Here is a 22,317-nt window from a genome sequence, read left to right on the forward strand (position 1 = left end):
GTATATTTCAGTAGTAAAATTACATCCGCACATGCTGTGTACTGTTGGGGATTCTTTTTTTACTCAGTGACCATATCAGTGACTCATAACTGTAAGTACATGAGCTTAACAAAGAACTTAGATTCATTATGTGCCAAGTCTTAAGTAGAGGAACATGCCTCATTTACTCTCGTGCTATGGGTGTGTCTAATTTCTACAGGATAGAAGAGCAAATGTGGGTTTTTGATATTTCATTCAACGATTCATATCCTATGGTACCCAACAAGATGAAGTTGTACATTATTTGAGTAGCCAATATGCGAGTCCAAAGTGATGGTCAGTTTGTGTTTTAGCTTACCAACAAAGTTTCTGTAAGTTTTTTTTTCTTCTTATAGTTCAGGCTGTCTTATAGCCTTTCAAGGCTCCTGTAAAGACAGTTAATAATGTTCCCTTTATTTTGCACCAAGTGTACGGTGATTCCTTCATAGTTTCATTTCACATGTCAGCACTGCTACCATATGCCATTGTTAATGGTGGATTATGCACTACAAGAACAACTAAAAACCTGATTCCTGTTGCACAGTTTTAAATTTATTTTGTTTGCAAGAAACTATTTCCGACCATACCGACTTACAGATGAACAGGGTTTAATTCTTGTAGGAAATACTGCAGCTAGTTTCAATATGGTTTCTGATGCTGAGATCAAGAAGGTTAATGGATCTTGCATCATGGATTGGTGGAGTACTCATTTTGATTGACAGGGATAGTCTTGATCTCCTCGCCTCAAAAGACGTCACATAATATCAATATAGGTTTCATTCTTGTAGGAAACATGCTACAACCACATCTGCTTGGTTTGTAACATCACTGCTGAGTATTTGGTTAGAGTTCATGTGATGGGGGTATGAAGCATTCATTACATTTAGCTGGGCTTGTGTATCCCTTGTATCTAGCAAAATCACAAGAGTCATGTGTAATCAATGTTTTGCAAGCATTTTCAAGCTATCAAAAAACAATGAATTAAGAGTATGGTATAATGATACAAGAAATGTTTGGTTTGCAAATACATGCTCACTTGTCCATTTTTCAGTTCTTTTTATGAACGCATAATACAGTTTGTACTGAGGGTAATTATCATGATACATATTGCAATGCAAACTGGCTATAGATAGCAGCTCTATAAAACACACACACACACACACACACAGACACACACACACACATACACAGACAGAGTCTCAAGAGGCTTCACTGCAAATTGTATTTCTTTAGATACTTACAACATATGGTTGAAAAATCAGCATAATGGATCCAATCAACAATGACTCCCTTCATCGCACACTGCCGAGCATATGCAGAGGTCATGGTACATATCCCCGTGGTATCTCCAACAGGGGACGATGTCACTTCCTCAACACATCGAAGAAAGTAATACAAAGGGTCCACATAAATAAAACATTCTCCAAAAAGGCTGATGTCAGTAATATGCATACAGGCAGTCCTGGCTTGTGTCTAAAATTGTAAAATATTATATTTAATTTTATAAACTGGTTAGAAAATTGATTGAGGCAAAGTGCCAAGGTAACTTTAACTAGTTCATCTGGCTTCAAAAATAGATGTTCAATCCCTATTTCTGTATCATATGCAACAATTGGGACTACTTAGGTGTTTTGTCTGACATTTGCATGTCACTATTTTTGACATAATGAATATAATTTTTATAAACCCCAATCTGCTTTTAATTTTATCCACATTTTCACAAATTCACACAATAAATCTAAAACAAAAATTAGAAAACAATTTTGAAGTAAAACATGTTGCTGTATACCACTTACCCATCCATGACACCTTAGGAGAACTACCAATACCTCACAACTCCAGGCCACCCAAACTAATCATTTTAGCGATAAAAGCTAAATGTTGTTTGCCAACATAGCTGGGAGTCAAACATAGTGATCTCCCTTTAAGTATGTGGATTGGTGCCAATTTTGGATGTGCACACTCTTTACTACTGAAACTTTTGCCCAATGATAATAACCTAGGAGTATTGTTGTAATTAATCTTCTTATCGATTTTGAACTGAGATATCAACTGTACCCTCTCTCAATGGTAAAAACAGACAATACCACCACCCCCTTCTTAGCCCCAGCTTGGTTCATTTTAGGCACCAGTTTCAAGCCCTCTCCAAGTCCTTACATGGCCTTGAGGCAAAAGGGTTCAACATGGAAAGAATTTCACCACAAACAATTGATTACTCATGTTCTTTGCAAAGAAGGCCAGAGCCATCATAAGTGAAACTGAATCATCTTGCTGGACCTCGAGATTGTTCAGGTTGATCAACAAGGCATATATTTGGCTGTCTAATGCAAGAGATAAAACTATGTTGCTTTAGAGTTAAGTTCAAAGGGTGCCTCTTTCAACCAATTCAGTTCCCAAAATAGATTCAATCATGGGCACGGGGTCAAATTCCTTGCTTGTGATAATGTTTGCAAGACATTTGAGAGGTTTTTGTGCCTTTTTATCATGAAGAAGAAACTATGAATGTTTTGTTCAAATCAGTAAAGTTTCAGTCCAAATTGGAACAACATTATAACTTGTAATGTCTCATGAACAGGCACACCAGGATGATGAGATCTGCTTCCACAATGAGAAGATTGGTAAACAAAGGAATTCTCAGGCCAAGATGTTATTTTGTGCAAGAATTGAAACCACTACCAAAATGAATTCAAAGCACATTCATGGAGGAGACAAGATCTGATCAGAAGCATTTCCATCAACATACCCAAGGGGTGAATTGCTGAAATTAAATATCAGGTTTGTCAATGAATTAAAACCTGAGTTGGAGTGAAATGAGGCATTCATATCTGAATTTAAATATAACTCACCTAGTGTCTTTGTAGTAGTTCAGTAGTTAAGTTACCAAAGAATGCCAGTGGCTTTTGTAAAATAGGTTTTTAACAATCTCTACCATGATTTTTGTCCTGGACAAATGAATATGATATAGAGACCGATCAAAACAGCTTCCAGGATCCATCAAGTATTGGAGCAAAGTCTTTCCCATTCTTTAGCAATGTGGATTTTGTTCCCCCAATTTACATTTGACAAGGGTAGTGTATGTAATTCATCTCTGTACAAAGGCTGGCACTGAGAAAAACTGGGGTGAGAACAATTCACATGTCTGTGCTTATGTACAAATTTATTGTTGAGAACCATGATTTCAAACATGTATAAGGTCTGTAGGGTCAATGCTTCCCCATTTAGCATCCATTTAGAGGTTCCTTAATATTCCTTTCACCCAATTCTGAAACAATCGCCGAGATCTGTAATGCTGGGCCTGATGTCATCTTGCTGACCTGCCTGTGTATTTCTTCAACATGACTATTAAAGAGGAGGTTGGAGAACAATGGTTGCAATTTAAGCATGACCGTTTAATGCACTCTCAAGAAGTTGGAAATGGACATCATTGTGTTTCCATGAGCTGTGAAATGAGGGTAGCAGAATAAAGATAAGACTGATCCCTATGAGTGCCAAGTGTCTCTTACCAGAGTGGATTATAGATATTTCATTGATGTAAGTGGTTCCATTACTCAACAGTATTGACAAGATGGGTATTTTGTTGATCTCTTGTGACTATTATCATAGCACAATCTGATCATGACAGAACATGGTGATCTTATCCACGCTATCAGTGCTACATTCATAGTGCTGATACAGGATATGGGATATTGGATCCACAAAACCCAGTCTGCCCCCGCTCCTTGCATCAAATGAGACATAATATAATTCTGAAGAAACAGGGCTATCATATCGTACCTGTCCATGCTTTTAATGTCTTGAGAACCCATAACTTTACACATTCAAAATTTATTGACCAAGGAAACAGCAATGTTTATATTCATGACATCCTTGTCTTAACTGCATTATTAGCATGTCCGTTCATTTTTGATTGTCTCACTAGGACTGCAGCATACTGATTTTCAGTCAATACAGTACACATTTCGCATTACCTGATTGACATCCCACACATTCCAGGCACATATTACTGTTATTGTCCACCAGTCTCATATGTTTACGTGCAGTCCTGACCTTTGTATAGAAAACTCTATCAAGGAAAGAGTTCAACAAATGAAGTCAATCAAGCATCCCTTTATAAACCCCAAAACTGGATAGTACTAAACTATAACACTGCCTGGAATATTACAGTGTTACATGTTTGTGAATATATATATATATATATATATATATATATATATATATATATATATATATATATATATATATATATATATATAGAAAAAGAGAGAGAGAGAGAGATTAGATAGTGTGCATATGTGTGCTGATGATATTGGATGTAACGAAGTCTATAATTGTTTTTGGTTTACAAGTAGATTAAAAGCTTTAAAATAAAGATGAATTTCCAGTACTTTATATTGGTTTAAATGAAAACAACTTATTTTTAATTGGACAACATTGCCTTTTAAGCTCACACACACACACACACACACAATGGGACCTCAAAATACACTACTCAAGGCAACAAAATCTATCAACACTCTGTAAATATGGTAGGTATGAAAATGGCACTGGCATAAATAATGACTGCAAGAACAAACTTAAAGACCTAATAATGTTTCCTACCTTAAACATTTTCAGCATGTTTTTTATGTTTTCTAATTGCATGGTGTTTGTTTTTTGTAATCAAATCATTATATGTTTTTTATGTTATAGGTGTTGTCTAATGTTGTAAAGCATTTAGAGCTTCTAAAGATTAGGTGCTACACAAAGTCCTCATTATTATTATTATTATTTTTCTCATGAAGTCTTTGAATTTCCTCAGATGAAGAAAAGTAAAACTTAGCTCAAAATAAAGATACAGAGTACTTCCCTTATTTGAGAAACTCTACCTTACTCTGTATGATCATGTTATGTGGTAACTGCAATATAAATGTTATTAGTGTAAATCAATTCATCTAAAGGGAAACCTCTCTATCTGACTCCAACATTTATCATTTTGGGTAGCCAACTTTTGACTTTCATAGCTACATTTCCTTGCTTGAGAGGGCTGGTCTTGTGAGGTAGTGGTTGTACTGTTATTTGGCTCACATAGCTTTAGAAGAAAGCATAAAAGAGGAGGTCTATACAAAATAAAACATAATAATAATAACAATAATAATGAGGACTTTGTATAGTGCCTAATCTTTAGAAGCTCTAAGCACTTTACAACATTAGACAACACCTATAAGATAAAAAACATATAATAATATTATTACAAAAACAAACACGATGAAATTGGAAAAACATTAAAAAATAAAAAACATGCTGAGAATATTTTGGGTAGGAAACATTATTAGGTCTTTAAGTTTGTTCTTGCAGTCGAAATAAGTGAGTTTTGAGAGCCCTCTTGAATGTGATCACTGTGTCTTTGTGTCTAAGTTCAGTGGGCAATTCATTCCACATTTCTGGGCCCTGTCCATATGTTTTCATAGTGGGAATAATGAACATGCATTCATATTTTATTCAGTTCTGAAGACAATAATTAATTTGCAATGGTATACACATATCTCAGCCTGACAGCATCTGCATGTTATTACACCAGCTCAAACATATTCATTCTGCCCTATCCGGACAAAAAACATCCACAAAAAGAAAATGAAGAAAAAGTGAGGACGCAATCTAATGTATGAAGATGGTTCTGGCACTGTACATATAAACAAAGAAACATACAGCATACACACAAAGAAACATATGGCATATTTTAACAGAAATAAGATACTGATGATGCAAAGAATGTACATGTCATGAGGGAAAATAACTCTTTACAGATTTGTCAAAGGTTTTGTAAGATACTTTTATTACAAGGTCATTTTCTGGAGTTGAACTTCATTTCTCCTGTTTAAATTTTCTTTTCTATAATAATAATAATAATAATAATAATTCAAATTGATAATAATAATAAAAATATAAATAATAATTCATAACAATAATATACATGTATTTGTAACTGGTAGAATTAGCCATTAAGATAAATGTATTTTTTTTATGTTTGCATGGACTAAGCCATGATGTTTTAAATTTCAGAGTTATCATTTGAAGCTATTGTGCAAATTTCAAATCATGTTCGAAAAGTGGAACTCCTGAAATCTGATCTCTTATATTTTAGCCATTCCATATCTTGACAGACCATGACATTCTGGATGATAAATTTGGATGGAACTGATTGTCACAATTGATGAATGGCTCCACATTCTCAACCGAAAAAAAAGTCTTTTATAAATTACATGCATCTGCTGAGCAGCACTTTGTTTTATATAATTATCTACCAGACCCATTACCTCTTTTTGCTTGATATACATACAATTGCATTGGATGGCACATCATTGGGTATATAATCCTGTTTTGTGTAACAGTTTGTGTCGCTGTAGTAATATACAAAACTCGCAGTATCTGGCTCTGGTACACCATTTGCCAGCAAGTCATCATCTTTTCGGTAGTTGAAATAACCACAAAGACCTTGGACCTAAAAGCATACATTAGGTACTGAAAAAAGGTCTGCCTCATTTGATAGAGACAGTGATAACTTAATCAAGTGATAAATAGACAGAAATATAGCTTGAAAGATTAATCAACAGATCAATAGACAGTTAGTGATCATATAAATCTTACTTTAACTTGCTCAAACAAAACTGCTTTCATGAGACTGAAGAGCACTTCGTCATCAATTATTCAAATAGCTAAATAAGTTTATGATTCTATGCCAGATTAAATCAGGTTGGTTACATTGTAATACTGAAAATGAAAACACAGCACATTATGTAATGACATATCTGGGTCTATGTTGTTTGCAATTGGACTACATTTATGAGCAAATACACATTATATTTTACACTAAAACTTAAAATGTACATTATAATAAAAAACCATAAAAGGACAAATACTCAATATGCATATATGACACAATAAGAAACAAAATTGCAGGAATTTATTTCTGAAAGCAACAACATATGACTTCCATCTCCCACCATATCCTTTATATGCAGAAAGTGCTGTCATGCAACCTTCAAAACACAGTCACCAGAATCTAAACTTATCTTTAGACTCAGTCATTGTATCTAAATATACCATTTGGTACATTTATGTTCAATATTCTTTGCTGAGAAAATAAGTAGGAGAGACAAGTGGACAGATAACACAAAACTGATCTGTCTCCCTACTATGAGAAGAGAAGAAATATAATACAGCAAAGAAGCAGAGTTGATTCCAAGAATAAGGTTTTGCTGGCCCCTTCACTATTTCACTAAAATTGGAAATATTGTTGCAAAAGATGATTTTATGGGATTTCTTCACACATATAAGCTTCTGTTTCTGACATCCTTTCTCTCAAACATTCATTAATTTTTGTTGTGAATTGTTGTTAAATTTGCCTTTATAACAGATTAGACAAGAGTCCCTTAAAGAGACAGTGATTAACATAATTTTCAAGGGTTCAAGATAAGATCACTTTTTCCCCTTATCCACTGATTGCTGGAATCATCTATGATATTCTTGATCTAAAGATTTTCAGAAATGTTGCTGTAATGCACATTTTGTGTCAGATTGGCACATGTTTCATTGAGGACTTTATCAGAAGTCTTTTCATGAAAATCCCTTTCAATATCATCATAATTCAGTGGCTGAGTAGTAACAGTAAGATGGTGGACATCAAACCAGCACAATTTCAGTTTTGGACCAACAAGACATTTTAAAAAGTCTTCTGGCAAAAAGCCCCGTGCTGATATGACTCTTTAGAAGAAAATCAGAAACAATAACTAGATTTTCAGGAAGAATAACATGATGGCCTTACAGAAGATTAGCACCGATTCCATCAGAACCAACTTGATATCATAAAGTCTTTTGGTGGAAGCACAATGTCATTTATTTCAATGATCTAGAAGAAGTAGCGATAATAAGATATTCAAGACAGTCATTGTTGTGGCCATGCTGGAGGTCACATTGGCACCATTTACATTTATGACCAACTATCTATCAAAAGAACTTATTCAGCTAAAATTGCAAGCGAACTCAAGGACAATTGCAGTACTTTTGAAGTCCTTCAGAAGTTAATTGTCAGGACCACAAATATGCCAGGAAAATGGATACTGAACAGCAGGTTGTTCAAGTGTAGAATTATAAATAGGGCACACTGTAAATTCATGCACACATACATACATACATACATACATACATACATACATACATACATACATACATACATACATATGCATGCACTTCCCTCAGTGTACATTCATATTTTTTTTCTAACATATTTAGTAAAAGGTATTTGCACATACCTTGCTCTCAAAGTAAGGAGTCAGGCTGATATATATTCTCTGGCTGCTATCAACCAAAATTTGGACTCCAAAAGCTTGAACAAGAATAAAATTTGATGTAGCTTCCTTCACATAAACAATGTCAGAGGAATATGGCAAGATTTGTGGTTGGCTATTTATGGAGACAGATTTCTCAATGATTTTTACAATGACACCCTGAACAATGAGTTCAACTGACAAAATGCAGTGAGCATCTAAGTTCAAATGGCATGGTCCGGTAAACATTGTCAAAGAGAGGGTTGAATGCAGGTCACTTGGATCAACACTGCCTGAAGGCTGAAATATACAAAAACATAATTCTATCAATGAATTTGACATTGCTAGGATATATGTAAACTAATTCATGAGGATAATGATACAAGAAATGTGTCAGCAAAAATCTGGATCACTGTAACATCTAATAAAGAAAGAAAAAGAAAACTTCAGTTGACATACATATCATAGTCTCCTGATCTAAAACTTAAAATAATAGACAAAAATCACCTGAAAAGGGACATGATAAATGCCTACGACAATATGGCCAGAATACAATCTATTAAGAATAAGTCACAGAAAACTATTTTCACTGATGGACATACTACTTCTTATGATGCAATTACATAACTTAAAGATCCACTGGCAATAGCAATTGCGAAAAAAACCTAAGCATTAATACAATTCAATGGCTATGAAACATAGGAAACTGTAGCCTCATTTTACTCAAAATGTGTAGTAATCCACATGACACAACCAACTACCAACTTTTAAATTGCTGTATATTCAATAATGTCTGAGAAAATTGCATAAAAACAAGCCTAACAGTAAGAAACAGTTTGACACTAAAGTAAGAAACAAATCACCAAATCATGAAATATAAACTACAGAGATCTAGTTTTAAATAATGCTTATAATACTGTTAATGTAACATTTACATACCAAGCCATGCTACTCCCAAAGCTATAGGGTATGATAACACTGCCTAAACAGAAATACTTGGCTCAGTATTGACAACAGATGGGCAAACAGGACATATAAAATATAAATGCTAGAATTGCTGTGCATTCTGGTCAATATGACCAAACAGATGGTAAGATCAGTTTAAAAAGAGGCAAATGACTCTAAACAAAGTTAGATGGTGACCCACTGTAAATGTCATATGTACATGATAGCATAAAAAGTAGCAAGCAGGACAGAAACACTTGTACAACCTACACAAGATTTGTCAGATAAACATGTTCAGATCTCTTCTTAATCTTCTCCACCAAAGTCGACATAAAAGACAATAAATATGTTTGCTACTCTAGCAAACAAAACATATTTATCATCTTTTATGTCGACTTTGGTAAAATGAATCAGAAACCAGAATCTGATATATTAAGTCAAATGATAAGTATACGTTGAAAGAATAAGGTCAAACTGTCTGATGGAGTTGCCTCTTGAAAGTATCAAGATATTAATTTGCCCACACAATGTTTTGTTCAAACCAGTGGTAGTTTCTGATACTGTAAATGTTCCATGGAATACCAATTATGTGTATTTCAATACTGCAAGAAAGCACAGATTCCAAGATCCAAAGAACACTGATCCTAATATGTGAATGTAAAAGTAATAGAATCCTTTTCCACAACCACAAATTGTAGCACCAACTAAAATGTATTTTGGGAAAAACCATGACAATGTATACATATAAGAAGAAATGAATTCACTGTAGCTTCAAATATAAATAGATTCTTATCACATTCTATCACAGGAATTAAGAAATAGAAATTCAGGTAATTATTAAAAAGCAAGAATTTGTAAAACAATATCCCAAATCCAATTTGTTATAATTGAACCCCTATTATGACTGGCACCGATGACCATCATCCTCTGCTTTATACAGTCCACATTCTTTGGCACAAATGGTCAGAAGTAAAACTACCCCACCCCTCAATCCCAGATGCTTGAATTTCCTTACAAGGCCAGGGAGAAGTTTAAATAGTGCAGCAACTTTCCAAGTTACATTTATTGAGTGATCATGTATCGGATTTTTGAAATAGAAATCTCATAGAATTTTTTGCCAGCATGCTGAAAACTTACATAATGTTAATGTATAGAAAAAGTAAGTTATCCTTACTGCTGTGTTTTTCTTAGATGTTAGGTTTTATCACTGTTAAAATTATTGGCTATTATTATCATCAATAATTATAAAAATGTCAAAAGCAAACTAATGAGAAGCCCTACATTGATCAGCCATTCTTCAATGTGACATCAAGTCACCATAAGTAATAAAGGTATGGCTTTTCTCTATAGATTACAAAATTATTTTAAAGAGTAAAAAGGCCAGTTGATCACATAAAGGATCACTTCCTTGTAACCGCTGGGTATTTCATGCACTAACTATGAATTGCCAATGAAGGAAATTGTTGCAAAAAGTGCAAAATGCCATCAAAAGTTCTTGGTTTATATGGACAAATGAAACCAAACTGACAAGACTATTAGTGTTATTTTTTTAAAAATTGTATGATTATCAACCACAGTGCATCACCATCTAGCGAACAAAGTCAGGGTACAAACATCTTCCATTCCATTTTCCCACAGCTGTACATGTAACTGATGATGCTTATTTCAGACTTCCTGACATCCACTTTCTCAGCAGCTATCAAAGGAGTCTTTCCATTTATTTGAATTGCTTTCACTTTTCCTTCTGAACTGATAATGTCTAATGAAATTTTGCATGTTTGTGAGAAATTATTCCTTCGATGGAATTTGTAGTTATCATTGAAAGTTAGCAGAATCAGGGTATTCAGCATTTCATCTATGTTCATTCTTCACTTTGTGTTCATTTTGTATTCCTTTTTTCTCTCACTGCAACACTGTTTCTGGGTTTATATTACAAACTGGTCAACATATAGACTTTGAAATATTACCTTGAAGAAACAGTATACTGATGTTTTGTTCTTAATTTTACATGTACATTCCAATTTGTTAGCAGAACTTCAGATTATTTCTAGTTTGATACTATGATGTACTGTGCTGGAATACAATGTACATTCTTCATTTCAAGTGTGTTGACTCAGAGTTGCATACAAGAAGGGATTTCATTAAATAAGTTAAAGCTACCCTAGACAGGTACATTTTGGCCATAATGTAGCATACTAAAATTAATGTTGCTAACATGCTACAACTAAATACATGATAAACTATAATGAAGGTAAAATAGTTGTTTCAGCAAGATGTCATTTCACATAAAGTAATAAAACTCAGTTAATTGGAAAAAAAACTACTTGTAATATGGTGGCTGATCAAATCTATTCATACCTACAGTAATCCCATGTTTGGGACTTCCAAAAGGTGACTGTTTAAAACAAGCAATAAATTAACAGAAGTGCCCTTTTGTGCAAGTTAGGTTTAAACCAAAATCTGTTGACAGGATAAAATCTGGAGGTTAAATAAGGAGAGGCTGTCTTCCTTGATTGGTGATATAATTACAAAAGCATTGTGACTACTAATCAGATGAAATCATATTTAAAAATATTGTATATAAATGACTGCATTGCAATATGTAGCTAAAAATATTGCTACCAAGCTTGCCATTTTGAACAAAGAAAATATCATTCCAACTGTATTGCCACCAAGATTGTCATGTTGAATCATATCCCAATTGCAGTGCTACTAAGCTTGCCATTTTGAGCAGAAAGATATCATTCACACTGTTGTTATAATTCCTCCAACTTATACATAACAAAGCATCATTCCAACCATAAGCATGGTTTGATGATTATATAAAATAACAGATTCAATCAGCTATTTATTTAATTTTTTAACCTTGATTGTAACTGTTCAGGTAAAATAAGAGAGCAGCTATAATTTAAATTGTTCCATCTTTTGTAGATGGATGGTGTCAACCCATGTGCTGGCAAGTACAGCAGACTGGTCACAAATATCTTCTCTTTTAAAAGCATTTATGTCTTAACAGCTAACAGCTGATCAATTTCACTATCTTCCAAGTGTTTCAAGTCACAGAGAGTCCAAAATGTGAATTGAAAACAAGATGCTTCGTGCTTATTTTATTGTGACTTTCTATCAACCATTACCAAACCACATATTTAACTAGTTATGGTGTAAATTCTCCGTGCCATTATAATGTCTTGAACAACAATGACAGCACCACAACCATTCCAACTAAACAACCAGGTCAAAATGCCCAACAGAACAATTAGTACAGATATGAATCAAAATATGATAAAGAACAAACGAATACCAACATTGCAATATATTAGTACATTACTAGCTAACACCATCCACAAATAGAAGAAAAGCAAAATGTATATAATTTATTTAACAAAACAAAGATTAAGATACTTATCTCTATTATGACTGACCTGATTAAGGGCATACTAATTTATAAACTAAAAATTCTTTAAGTTAATCCCAAACAATAATGTCTAACCTGTCAATAACTAAGCTTCTAAGATTTTCATCAATTGTATAGATAGTTTTATTTCTTCACAAAATGAATAGTCTTTTATGTGTTTGACTTATTTATACCAATATTGGTCTGTTCAATATCCGGTATGTTAATTTGTATTTACATAACCCTGTGACTTTAGTACATGTATTATTCAGTTGAACATATTTTCAAAAAATTAGCCTCACCCTGCCAAACAGAATCCAGCATTTACAAAAACTGAAATGATAGCAACAAAATGTTTGAACCATCCCAAGCATATATACACTAAGGCAGATGTATGTTTGTTCTCAATCAGAAAAAAGAAAAAGTTTAATATGGTGTAGGTATTCATCAAAGCAGTCAGACTGAGTTATAATCATAAGCCATAGCAATGAGTTCTTTTCCCTGATTTTACACTTTTTGGATATTTTAGTGAAAAACAACATAGTTATTCCAATCTGGGTGTGTGATAAAAGTAACTGATAGAAAGCTTGTATTGCATGCCAGATCAACTATGTAGGATTTAATGGAAACATAATGAAAGGTCTTATCAGGTCCATCAGGATATTTAAACATAATGAAAGGTTGTATCAGGCCCATCAAGATATTTAAATATAATGAAAGGTTGTATCAGGCCCATCAAGATATTTAAACATAATGAAAAGTTGTATCAGTCCCATCAAGATATTTAAACATAATGAAAAGTTGTATCAGGCCCATCAAGATATTTAAACATAATGAAAAGTTGTATCAGGCCCATCAAGATATTTAAACATAATAAAAGGTTGTATCAGGCCCATCAGGATATTTAAACATAATGAAAGGTTGTGTCAGGCCCATCAAGATATTTAAGCATAATGAAAGGTTCTATCAGGCCCATCAAGATATATAAACATAATGAAAGGTTGCATCAGGCCCATCAAGATATTTAAACATAATGATAGGTTGTATCAGGCCCATCAAGATATTTAAACATAATGAAAGGTTCTATTAGGCCCTTCAAGATATTTAAAAGGGACCACCAAGAATCTGATATCAACCACAACTGTTTCTTTGTGACTTGTCTAGGTGTTACATAATGATAGAACATACATTTACCTAAAACATGTGCAGAAAGTATTAACTATTCCTCTGTTATCAGAAAACAGTATTTTTTAAACACAGAGTAACATAATTCAAAATTATTACTCCAAAATGAAGAACTTATCATCGATGACTTACCAATCAATTACAATTTATGTTGATTATTCTAAAGTAAGTTTTCTCTCTTTGTCATTAAAAAGAGTATACAAAATCATTACAATAATGAGGTATTTTACTTGAGCATCTATGCAGATGTTTAAATATTCATGTCATAATTTTCTCACAAGATTCTAGAAAATGTTCAGAATTCAACATTAACTGGTTCATCACTGATGTCCAGTGCATGAATAGAATTTGCTATTACCAGTGTTCTAACCAATGGCATGTAAAACTGATTGAGTGTGATGCAATATCATACAAAAAGCCCATCATAACAAGGCAATTTGCTCCTGTCACACTCTGACTGCATAGCATATGATAAGCATTTGAATGAGGTAGATGTTTCAACCTGGTAAATGTTCAGTTGGATTCAAATCTTTGAATAAGTGATGTACGCTGTATTGATGATATTGATAGTGAATCCATGTATGAAATGGCATTTTGCATGAATTGCACAAATGTATAAGGACCAAATATATATAACTTTATATTTTACTAATTGTGTCCAATATTTACCAACATAAATATAATTTTTTATCCAATATTTACCAGTATAAATATGATATCTCTGTCCAATATTGATCAGTATAAATATAGTACTAATTTTTTTAAATAAATCAAAACCTTAATGAGCGAAATTACCCAAATAAAGTAAATGTTTTTACCAGCAAGAAATGAGGCTCCAGCTTTTATCGAGGATTTAGTTAAGAAATTATATTTACCTCTATCAGTTTAAAAGAGCATGGTGAATCTCCAGTATTGAATGAGTATTCATCTCCATCAAAAGTCTGGACATTGTTGACACCCAGCACACTGCAGGTTGAAGAGCACTTGTTCCTTGTGCAATCCCATCTGGCCATCTTGCATGTGCTATAAGTTAAAGTATAATGTTAGCATATGCTCACTTTCTTCATTATCATACACTTTTTTCTTCAGTATTAATTCAACATTGCCAGAATCTTGCAGTATTTATCCATACTGCACTGCTTTATACTGCACAACATGTGTCTAAAAATATTATTGTGTGCTAGGAACTACATCTGATTGCAACCAAACAATGCATGCTCATGTAGCAGATACCAGAGACTTTGATTCATTAGATTTATCTGTGGATGAACTAAACTGGCTATTTGGTCCATTTGAATGTAGAGATGATAATGTTGACAATGTGGATGAGTTCAATGAGTCAAAAATGAACCTTTTAACCAAATTAAATGACTGAATATGATATCCACAATGTCCACAACAAATGTGAGACATGCAGTTTTTAAAATATCATTCTGATGATAAACAGCTGGTTCTTAATCCATTGGGTCACTGTTTTGAGTGGGTCACAAAGAACAACCCTAATAATTTGAAATTTCCTACCCAAGTTGCATTTTAGCATTCAATCTGTCACGAGGCTAATATGTTACACTAACTTAATCTGAGATCCACTCAAAATGTTCATAACCACTGACTGAAGCACTTATTAAGGAGAAATTGTCAAAACTATTTGAAAATCGAATGGTTCAAGCAATGCCCTCTAAGGTCCATAGAAATACCACAGAAAGGCATATTAAGACAGAGGACTATATAACCCCTCCAAGGCATTACGTTTCACTCATCAGTCCAAGCAGTAAATTAAAAATTGCAATTGAACAAGGCAGATTTTGATACAAAAGCAAGAGCCTCAGAATCAATATGCCAAGACAATGAAGAAGCATTATTACCACTGGCTAAATCACACCGCAGCTGTTTTACAATTTTCTGTGTTTAACTTTCATGATAAAATGTTTGGATTTATAGTAGCAATGCAGGTCATGTAAATAGCTGGGTTCATACTTCACTTTTTGCATCTTGAATTTCCTCAAAATTGACTTCAAAAGTCTTAGTTACTGTTGCTAATCTTAATTACAAGAGTTCCAAAACGTAATACACACTGCAAAATTGTACTGTAATTTAGATATTTCCAACATAAATAACAAATCAAAGGAGACTTTATTGCACTAAAATATAATTTATATATGCCCTAACAAACCACATTTATTCATGATCTTCTTGAGAATTTCAATTGAAATAATTTCAAGTTTGCAACCTAATGAATCCAAACTGACAATCATAGAGCAGAAACACATGCACAGCTGCATCAAGGCACGTCTCTCCAGACACATAGATATTAAACGGAATTAACCCGGTTAATAAGTCCAGTCCATCACAAATAAAAGTGTTGAATTTAGTTGCATTGACAGAAAAACAAAATTCTTCCATTCCAAACCAACAGGACAAGTTGTTTTAAGGTATATTCATTCACAAGACCACTCTAAATTTGAATCGTAAGTAGACCAATCTGAGATTTCATTTTGAAATGAATGACTGAGCATGCAATACATTACCAAATTCAAGGCTGTTTAGCAGTGTTTTTTGTGCATGTATACTGTTAATGTGAATTTGTTGAGGTATGGTTTTGGATTTACTTTGGAAGCAGGCAGAACTTTAATTACTTTGATTTGTATGGAAAAAGAACTTTTTCTGAGCAATATGGCGCTTCTAGCATCATGCATTAATAATTCAGAAAGTCTAAAATATGGCTAATTATGGTCCCATTACTGTTCCATAGTCTAAGATATTGCTGTTTCAAGTCATTTATTTTCTTCTTTGAAGAAAAAAGAAATTGATTTTATTTATATTGTTTTTTAACTAGACAACTGAGTTATTACCAAGTATTGCATTTCATCTTAGTTGTCTGACCATCCACATAGCTCTGTCCATTGTAGTAGCACTTGCACTCTTGAGCTGTCACACACTTTCCTTCTTGCAGGAAAGTTCCAGTTGGACAGTCACACCCAGACACGATGTTGGTGTAGCACTCATCCGGCATGACATAATGTAGTGCACTGCATGTGCGGGGACAGCTAGGCATGTTGTCCAAATATACTCTTCCAGCAGTGCAACTTTTGGCTGTAAAAATTGTAATGTAGTTTGTCTTTTTTTCAACTTGATTAAGCAAGTGAGGAACAGAGAATGACACAGACTCACAGATGAGAGAGTAAACTTTCTCCTTAGACATACTGGACTTATTTGATACATGGTATTCTTAACAAATCCACATCAAAAGAAAATGTTGAAAAAAGTATCAATCCTGTTTTTAAACAATTCTATTCAGTAGTATTGAGGATCTTTTTATAAACCAAATTTGGTCAATACTGTATAAGCATATTCACCATAAATATTATGATTCATATTGTCTCCATTAATAACTTGTATCAAAGTAATACTGATAGTACAATATAAATTTTATCTAGTAAAATATGTTTCTTCAACAATACTTTCCTTGATCATAATAACTTAGAAGAACTACTAATACCTCACAAAGCTAGGTCTGCCAGCTTAAAACTTTATAACAACGAATTTAAATGTTATTTGCTTGGTGGCATTCAAATAAAGTGATATCCCTTTGATACAGGGATTGGTGCCAGACCCACAAATTTTTCAGTTACCTCTATAGCTGCAGGGAAGCTGGGAGGGTGTGCACACCCAATCATAATAGTTAAAGGCTATAGGTAAGAGTTGTAAGGATAAAAATCCCCTTACCCAGGAGAGGTAATCCCTGATCCCTTTAGATAACCTGACTGGACAATATACACCTGTCCATTAGTCAGGGAACGTCTTTGAAATGAAAACATTTCCCTCCCACAAATCAAGTGGAAGTCATTAAGCCCCATCCTTATGAACCTGTCAGATGATCCAGGGAAAGTAACCTGTTGCACCAAAGCTTTAGATCCCACTAGATCCAGTTGAGACTTTTAGGATAAAAGATCTCCAAGACTAAAGTTGGAGAAGTGGATCTTGACTAAACACCTAAGACATGAGTAATGACAGAAAACAGTTTCATTGAAATACAATGTTTGTAGCATTAGCTCTGACTTTGTGGGCTGAAATATGAAGCAAATTCAATTGGTCTTGGGTTATTTTCTGATATGCAGAATGAATAGACCACTTTATCCAGGTTAAGCTCAGTCGTGCTGATATATTGTCTTTTACCTCAGTGAGAGGTAAGAAGAGGTGTGTTCACCCAGGATACAAAAGCTTTGTCCGCCTCATAGCTCACACTCCAGGGTCCTGTAGATAAACATCAGATAAAGTGTCCCAAGTTGACAGGAATTCATTATGAAATTCTTTTTCCCCATGAATGGGAACCTGTTCTTGGAAATGAAGTAGTGTCTGTCATAAATGGCACTGACCCATCTTTCTGGAATTGCTTGTAGTTCAGATTCACTAATTTTGCATTATTCTGTTGATTCTTCCTGCCATTCATTAATGCAGTGAGGAAGCAGGTCTTGTATAAAGAGATGAAGCAATGCAGCTCCTGAGAGCAGTTCAAACAGTGTTTTGTTTAGCCAAGTTAGATCCAATGATAGGGCAAGGATCATGTGTAAAAAAAATGGACAGAAAATCCGACAGATCTTAGTTTTATTCGTTTTCTGAACTCTTAAACACAAAACTCAAGCTCCAGCTTAAAACCCACAAAACCTGAATATGAAATTTGACACACATTACACAAATTTATATCAGGATTTGTGAAATTTAGAATTCGAGGTTAGGAACTTAAATTATTTCAATACTGGAAGTTCTATGATGTTAGCTTCATTATAATTAAACTCAAATAATTGTCCAATTGTTGGAACTATACATATGAGTTTATGTTTTGTGCTTAAATTTGTTTTTAGTAAACTGGACTGCATCTCTGATTTTAAGAATATCTTTGATGAAAAGAAATGTATGTTGATATGATCTACCCATTTTTAAAGAACTCTAACTAATGTTGTTACATACGACAGAAATTGCTGGATCTCCAGGACACATAAACTCCACTAATGGCACACTCTCTTCCGTAAGCTTCAAACATACTACAGGTGACATAAGCTCTTTCTTCATCTGTTGTAGCCTTGCAGTATGCATTTTTACACATTCTATACCAGGAGTATGGAGGCAACTAAAATGATATATGAGAAATGGAGATAAGTATTGAAAACTGTTTTTTTTCTTCAAATGTCTACGCATTTTTAAGAGTCCTCAAGGGCATCTCTAAAATATTATTCCTTCTTAGACAAAAAATATTAAATTGTTACAGCACATGAAATATTTACCACTAAAAGAACTAATTTATTCTTTCAGATTCATTTGAAACATGTTCCTAATTAGAACAGTGAAATGATTTTGAAAATACAAAGACAGCTTGACAGAAGTCAAGTGTTCAAAGACTTAATCTCAATAATTGTACAATTAACACCCAGCAAAAAAGGTCAAAAAGTATCATTTATTCTCACATTCAAGCCAGGTACAACAATAAACAACTTAGGACCAAATCTGCTGTCACATAAAAAAAATGGCAGGTCTGAATCTGTGCACATTAGGTTTCACATGTCCACCTCAAATCATTTTTTTTATATTGCATGCTAACAAGGCTTTTGTCAAACAGTCTGAATCCAAAGACTTCATAAGTTTGTAATTTGTAAGAAGAAGAATAAAAATATCATGAAATGGTCTGAAAAAGTAATTAGGCAACCAATTTATGACCATAATAAAATGTGCATAAATTTCATGGTTCTACAAGTAATAATTTTGTACTGTGGCACTCACATGGGTTTGGAATACATGAATACTTGCTTATCAGTCAAATGCAATTGCAAACTGGACAGATTCAGATGTGTTGTTGAATGATGCACCAGCCTATCTGGGTCTTTGTTTTTGTTAGGATTAATCAGCTGAACAAACACAGACCCTACACTGCCTACACATTATGTGACAGTAGATCTGGGTCTATGTTGCTTGCAGTTGGATGTGACTTATCCACAAGCAGCAAAACAATATACCCCAATCCTGCTATCAGAGTGGGGGCATAAAAGGAACATACCTTGCTTTGACATGCAGTAAACATGCTGCTCAGAAGGAGGTAGCAAGCTTGGCTTGATGTAGAAATTTTTTCAGGGGTATCACAATATTCTGGCACCATTCCAGCAGTTGGGCAGATCGTCTGAAATGATTTATTGGTTAAATGAATGACTGATAGATAGATGTTGGATCATAAATTTTAATTACATTTTAATATGTACTCAGCATATTTGCATCATAAAAAATTTTGAAAAATAAATGTATGTCAATATTGTGCCATAGAAGCTGTGCAACAATCGGTTTTTCAATTTCTGTCCAAGCTCAATACACAAACATTTTATACTTGCTTATATAATTTAGAATAGATATAAAAGAAATGAAGGTGGGTTGTGAGAAAATAAAATAAAAGGAAAGTCATTAAAGTGTAATTTAAAGATCTAATGCCATTTGAATAAAACAAATGGAGGTCATGTTAGTATTATTCAATGAATGCCAAATAATGTTATTGTTTTGGTGTTTTAAACACCATTTCTTCAGCACAAGTTAGCCTATGTACAGCAGACAGTAGAAATAAATTGGGAATGCCCTGGTAAGAACAACCAAACCAATGGAAGCTATTGGCAACTTTCCCACATTTCCAAACCTAAGCAGACTGAGATGAAATAGACCACTTAGCCACCCTGGGCCCACATGTGGCAAATAATCACAGACATGAAGTAACAGGATAATCTTGAAGCAAAGCTTTTCATATTCAAGGCCATATTTGACTTCTTTGGGCTACTGAATATGCTGAGCCAGCAGGCTCATTTCCTAGTAGCCCAGCATGCTAACATATGATTCTGAAATCTGATGGGGTATGTTTACATGAATATGTGGTCTTTAGCTTGTATTTATCTGACCACTTAATCCAACAAATCATAATGCAAAGGAATTCATCAAATAAATAAAAGTAGTCCTTAACTAAGCAATTCATTCTAGAAGAATAAAAGTATGAACATAAATAAATGTCCTTACATCAGCTTCTGGGATCATAAGACTGTTACCGAAGGCCACTTCATTAGGTAAATCACCATAGTCATCTGAAAATAAAATCAGGGATCGAGGGGGTATTAGTATTTAAAAGGACATCAGCATAATAATGGATATATGGTTCTGTTTGAAATGTGAAAGTTTACAAACATAAGTATAAAAAATTTCACAAAACATTCAGAAAGATAAATTTTTCTAACATAAAAATGTAGTATTACCATATATAAGATAATGTGAAAGACCTTGACATTTTGGTATATGTACATTAAAATATAAGTAATTTTCTGTAGTGGTATATTATCATAAAGATTCTTATTTGAGTTCACACTAGAAACATCTGTTTCACAGCATGGAAGTTGATATACATGGCATGAATATGTTCCTCTATTAGTGGATGCTGGCAGGGTATGAACTCGAGTCCTATTATGCACAAATCAGGTACTTGACCTATATGTTATTAGCACAATACTGCCTCATCTCTGCAATAATTTCTATATGAGGAATCCCTCTCTATACTTATGGGTTTGTTAGAAATGGAGAAAGAGCAAAACAAACAATGTATTCCCTGATCTACCAGTGCATTATGTGACAGCAGGTCTGGGTCTGTGATGTGTTCAGTTGGACTTGACTTATAAGTGAGCATAAATGTTATATATGTGTATAGGTTTATTAGCCCATCATCATAATATAGACTAAAAATCAAATAGTAAAAATGTTAATGATAAGTATGTTGTATGAAAACTTAAACTCCTAAAAGACAAATAAAATAATAATATAAATATAACAAAACTATATTTCAAATCTTAAAATATAAAACCTTTTGGATAAAACTATATTTTAAGTCTTATAAGACAAAACCTTCTAAATAGGTTGGAGAGATAAAGATGGCCACCAGAGTAGGCAGTTAGCAAATTCTGATGTTGGTGATAGTTAACAGTGTGATGTAGTGATTCATTTTCAGACTAATGTCTATGTGAACCTCTTATCCTTCAATATATGGTTTCATTATATGGTTTCAGTGTATCTGTGGATTATATGACTTGTAAAAATTTATGGATTTTAGAAATCTGAAATTGAGATGTCTGTCTCATGTGTAATACTTTGTGTCAGTTTGCAGGGACCTCCATGCTAATCCAGTTACACTTATTACATTACTTACTCCACATTGTCACTGAGGTTAATACATCAAACTGTGCTAAGCTCTCTTAATTATTCTGGCAAAATGAGCAATGCATAGAAAAATGTTCAGTCTACCCTGAATGCTAGTTTCCAGGGTACTAAAAAGGAAAACAGCAATCCATTAACTAGGTCAGCTGTAAGCTCACAATCTGGGGACTTGGATAGTGTGGATGTGAGTAGTGTTGCTATACTCCAGAGAAACATTCTCAAAATAAAACCTGTCATTGATTCATTAGT

General features: G+C 33.6%; 1 protein-coding gene across 1 annotated transcript in view; it reads right to left on the minus strand.

Annotated features, from left to right (window-relative positions):
* Positions 1 to 22,317, minus strand: part of LOC149776725 (SCO-spondin-like) — a 74,615-nt gene that overhangs the window by 24,093 nt on the left and 28,205 nt on the right. The window contains exons 8-15 of the mRNA XM_089941347.1: positions 20,887 to 20,951; positions 19,895 to 20,014; positions 18,814 to 18,973; positions 16,698 to 16,938; positions 14,721 to 14,868; positions 8,307 to 8,621; positions 6,335 to 6,496; positions 1,260 to 1,491 (exon numbers count right to left, since the gene is read on the minus strand). Coding sequence (XP_089797473.1) covers positions 1,260 to 1,491; positions 6,335 to 6,496; positions 8,307 to 8,621; positions 14,721 to 14,868; positions 16,698 to 16,938; positions 18,814 to 18,973; positions 19,895 to 20,014; positions 20,887 to 20,951 — 1,443 coding nt within the window. The remainder of the gene's footprint in view (positions 1 to 1,259; positions 1,492 to 6,334; positions 6,497 to 8,306; positions 8,622 to 14,720; positions 14,869 to 16,697; positions 16,939 to 18,813; positions 18,974 to 19,894; positions 20,015 to 20,886; positions 20,952 to 22,317) is intronic.

Source organism: Sinohyriopsis cumingii, chromosome 18 (assembly GCF_028554795.1).
Source record: "Sinohyriopsis cumingii isolate HCF-2022 chromosome 18, ASM2855479v2, whole genome shotgun sequence".
In the NCBI taxonomy this organism is placed as follows: domain Eukaryota; kingdom Metazoa; phylum Mollusca; class Bivalvia; order Unionida; family Unionidae; genus Sinohyriopsis; species Sinohyriopsis cumingii.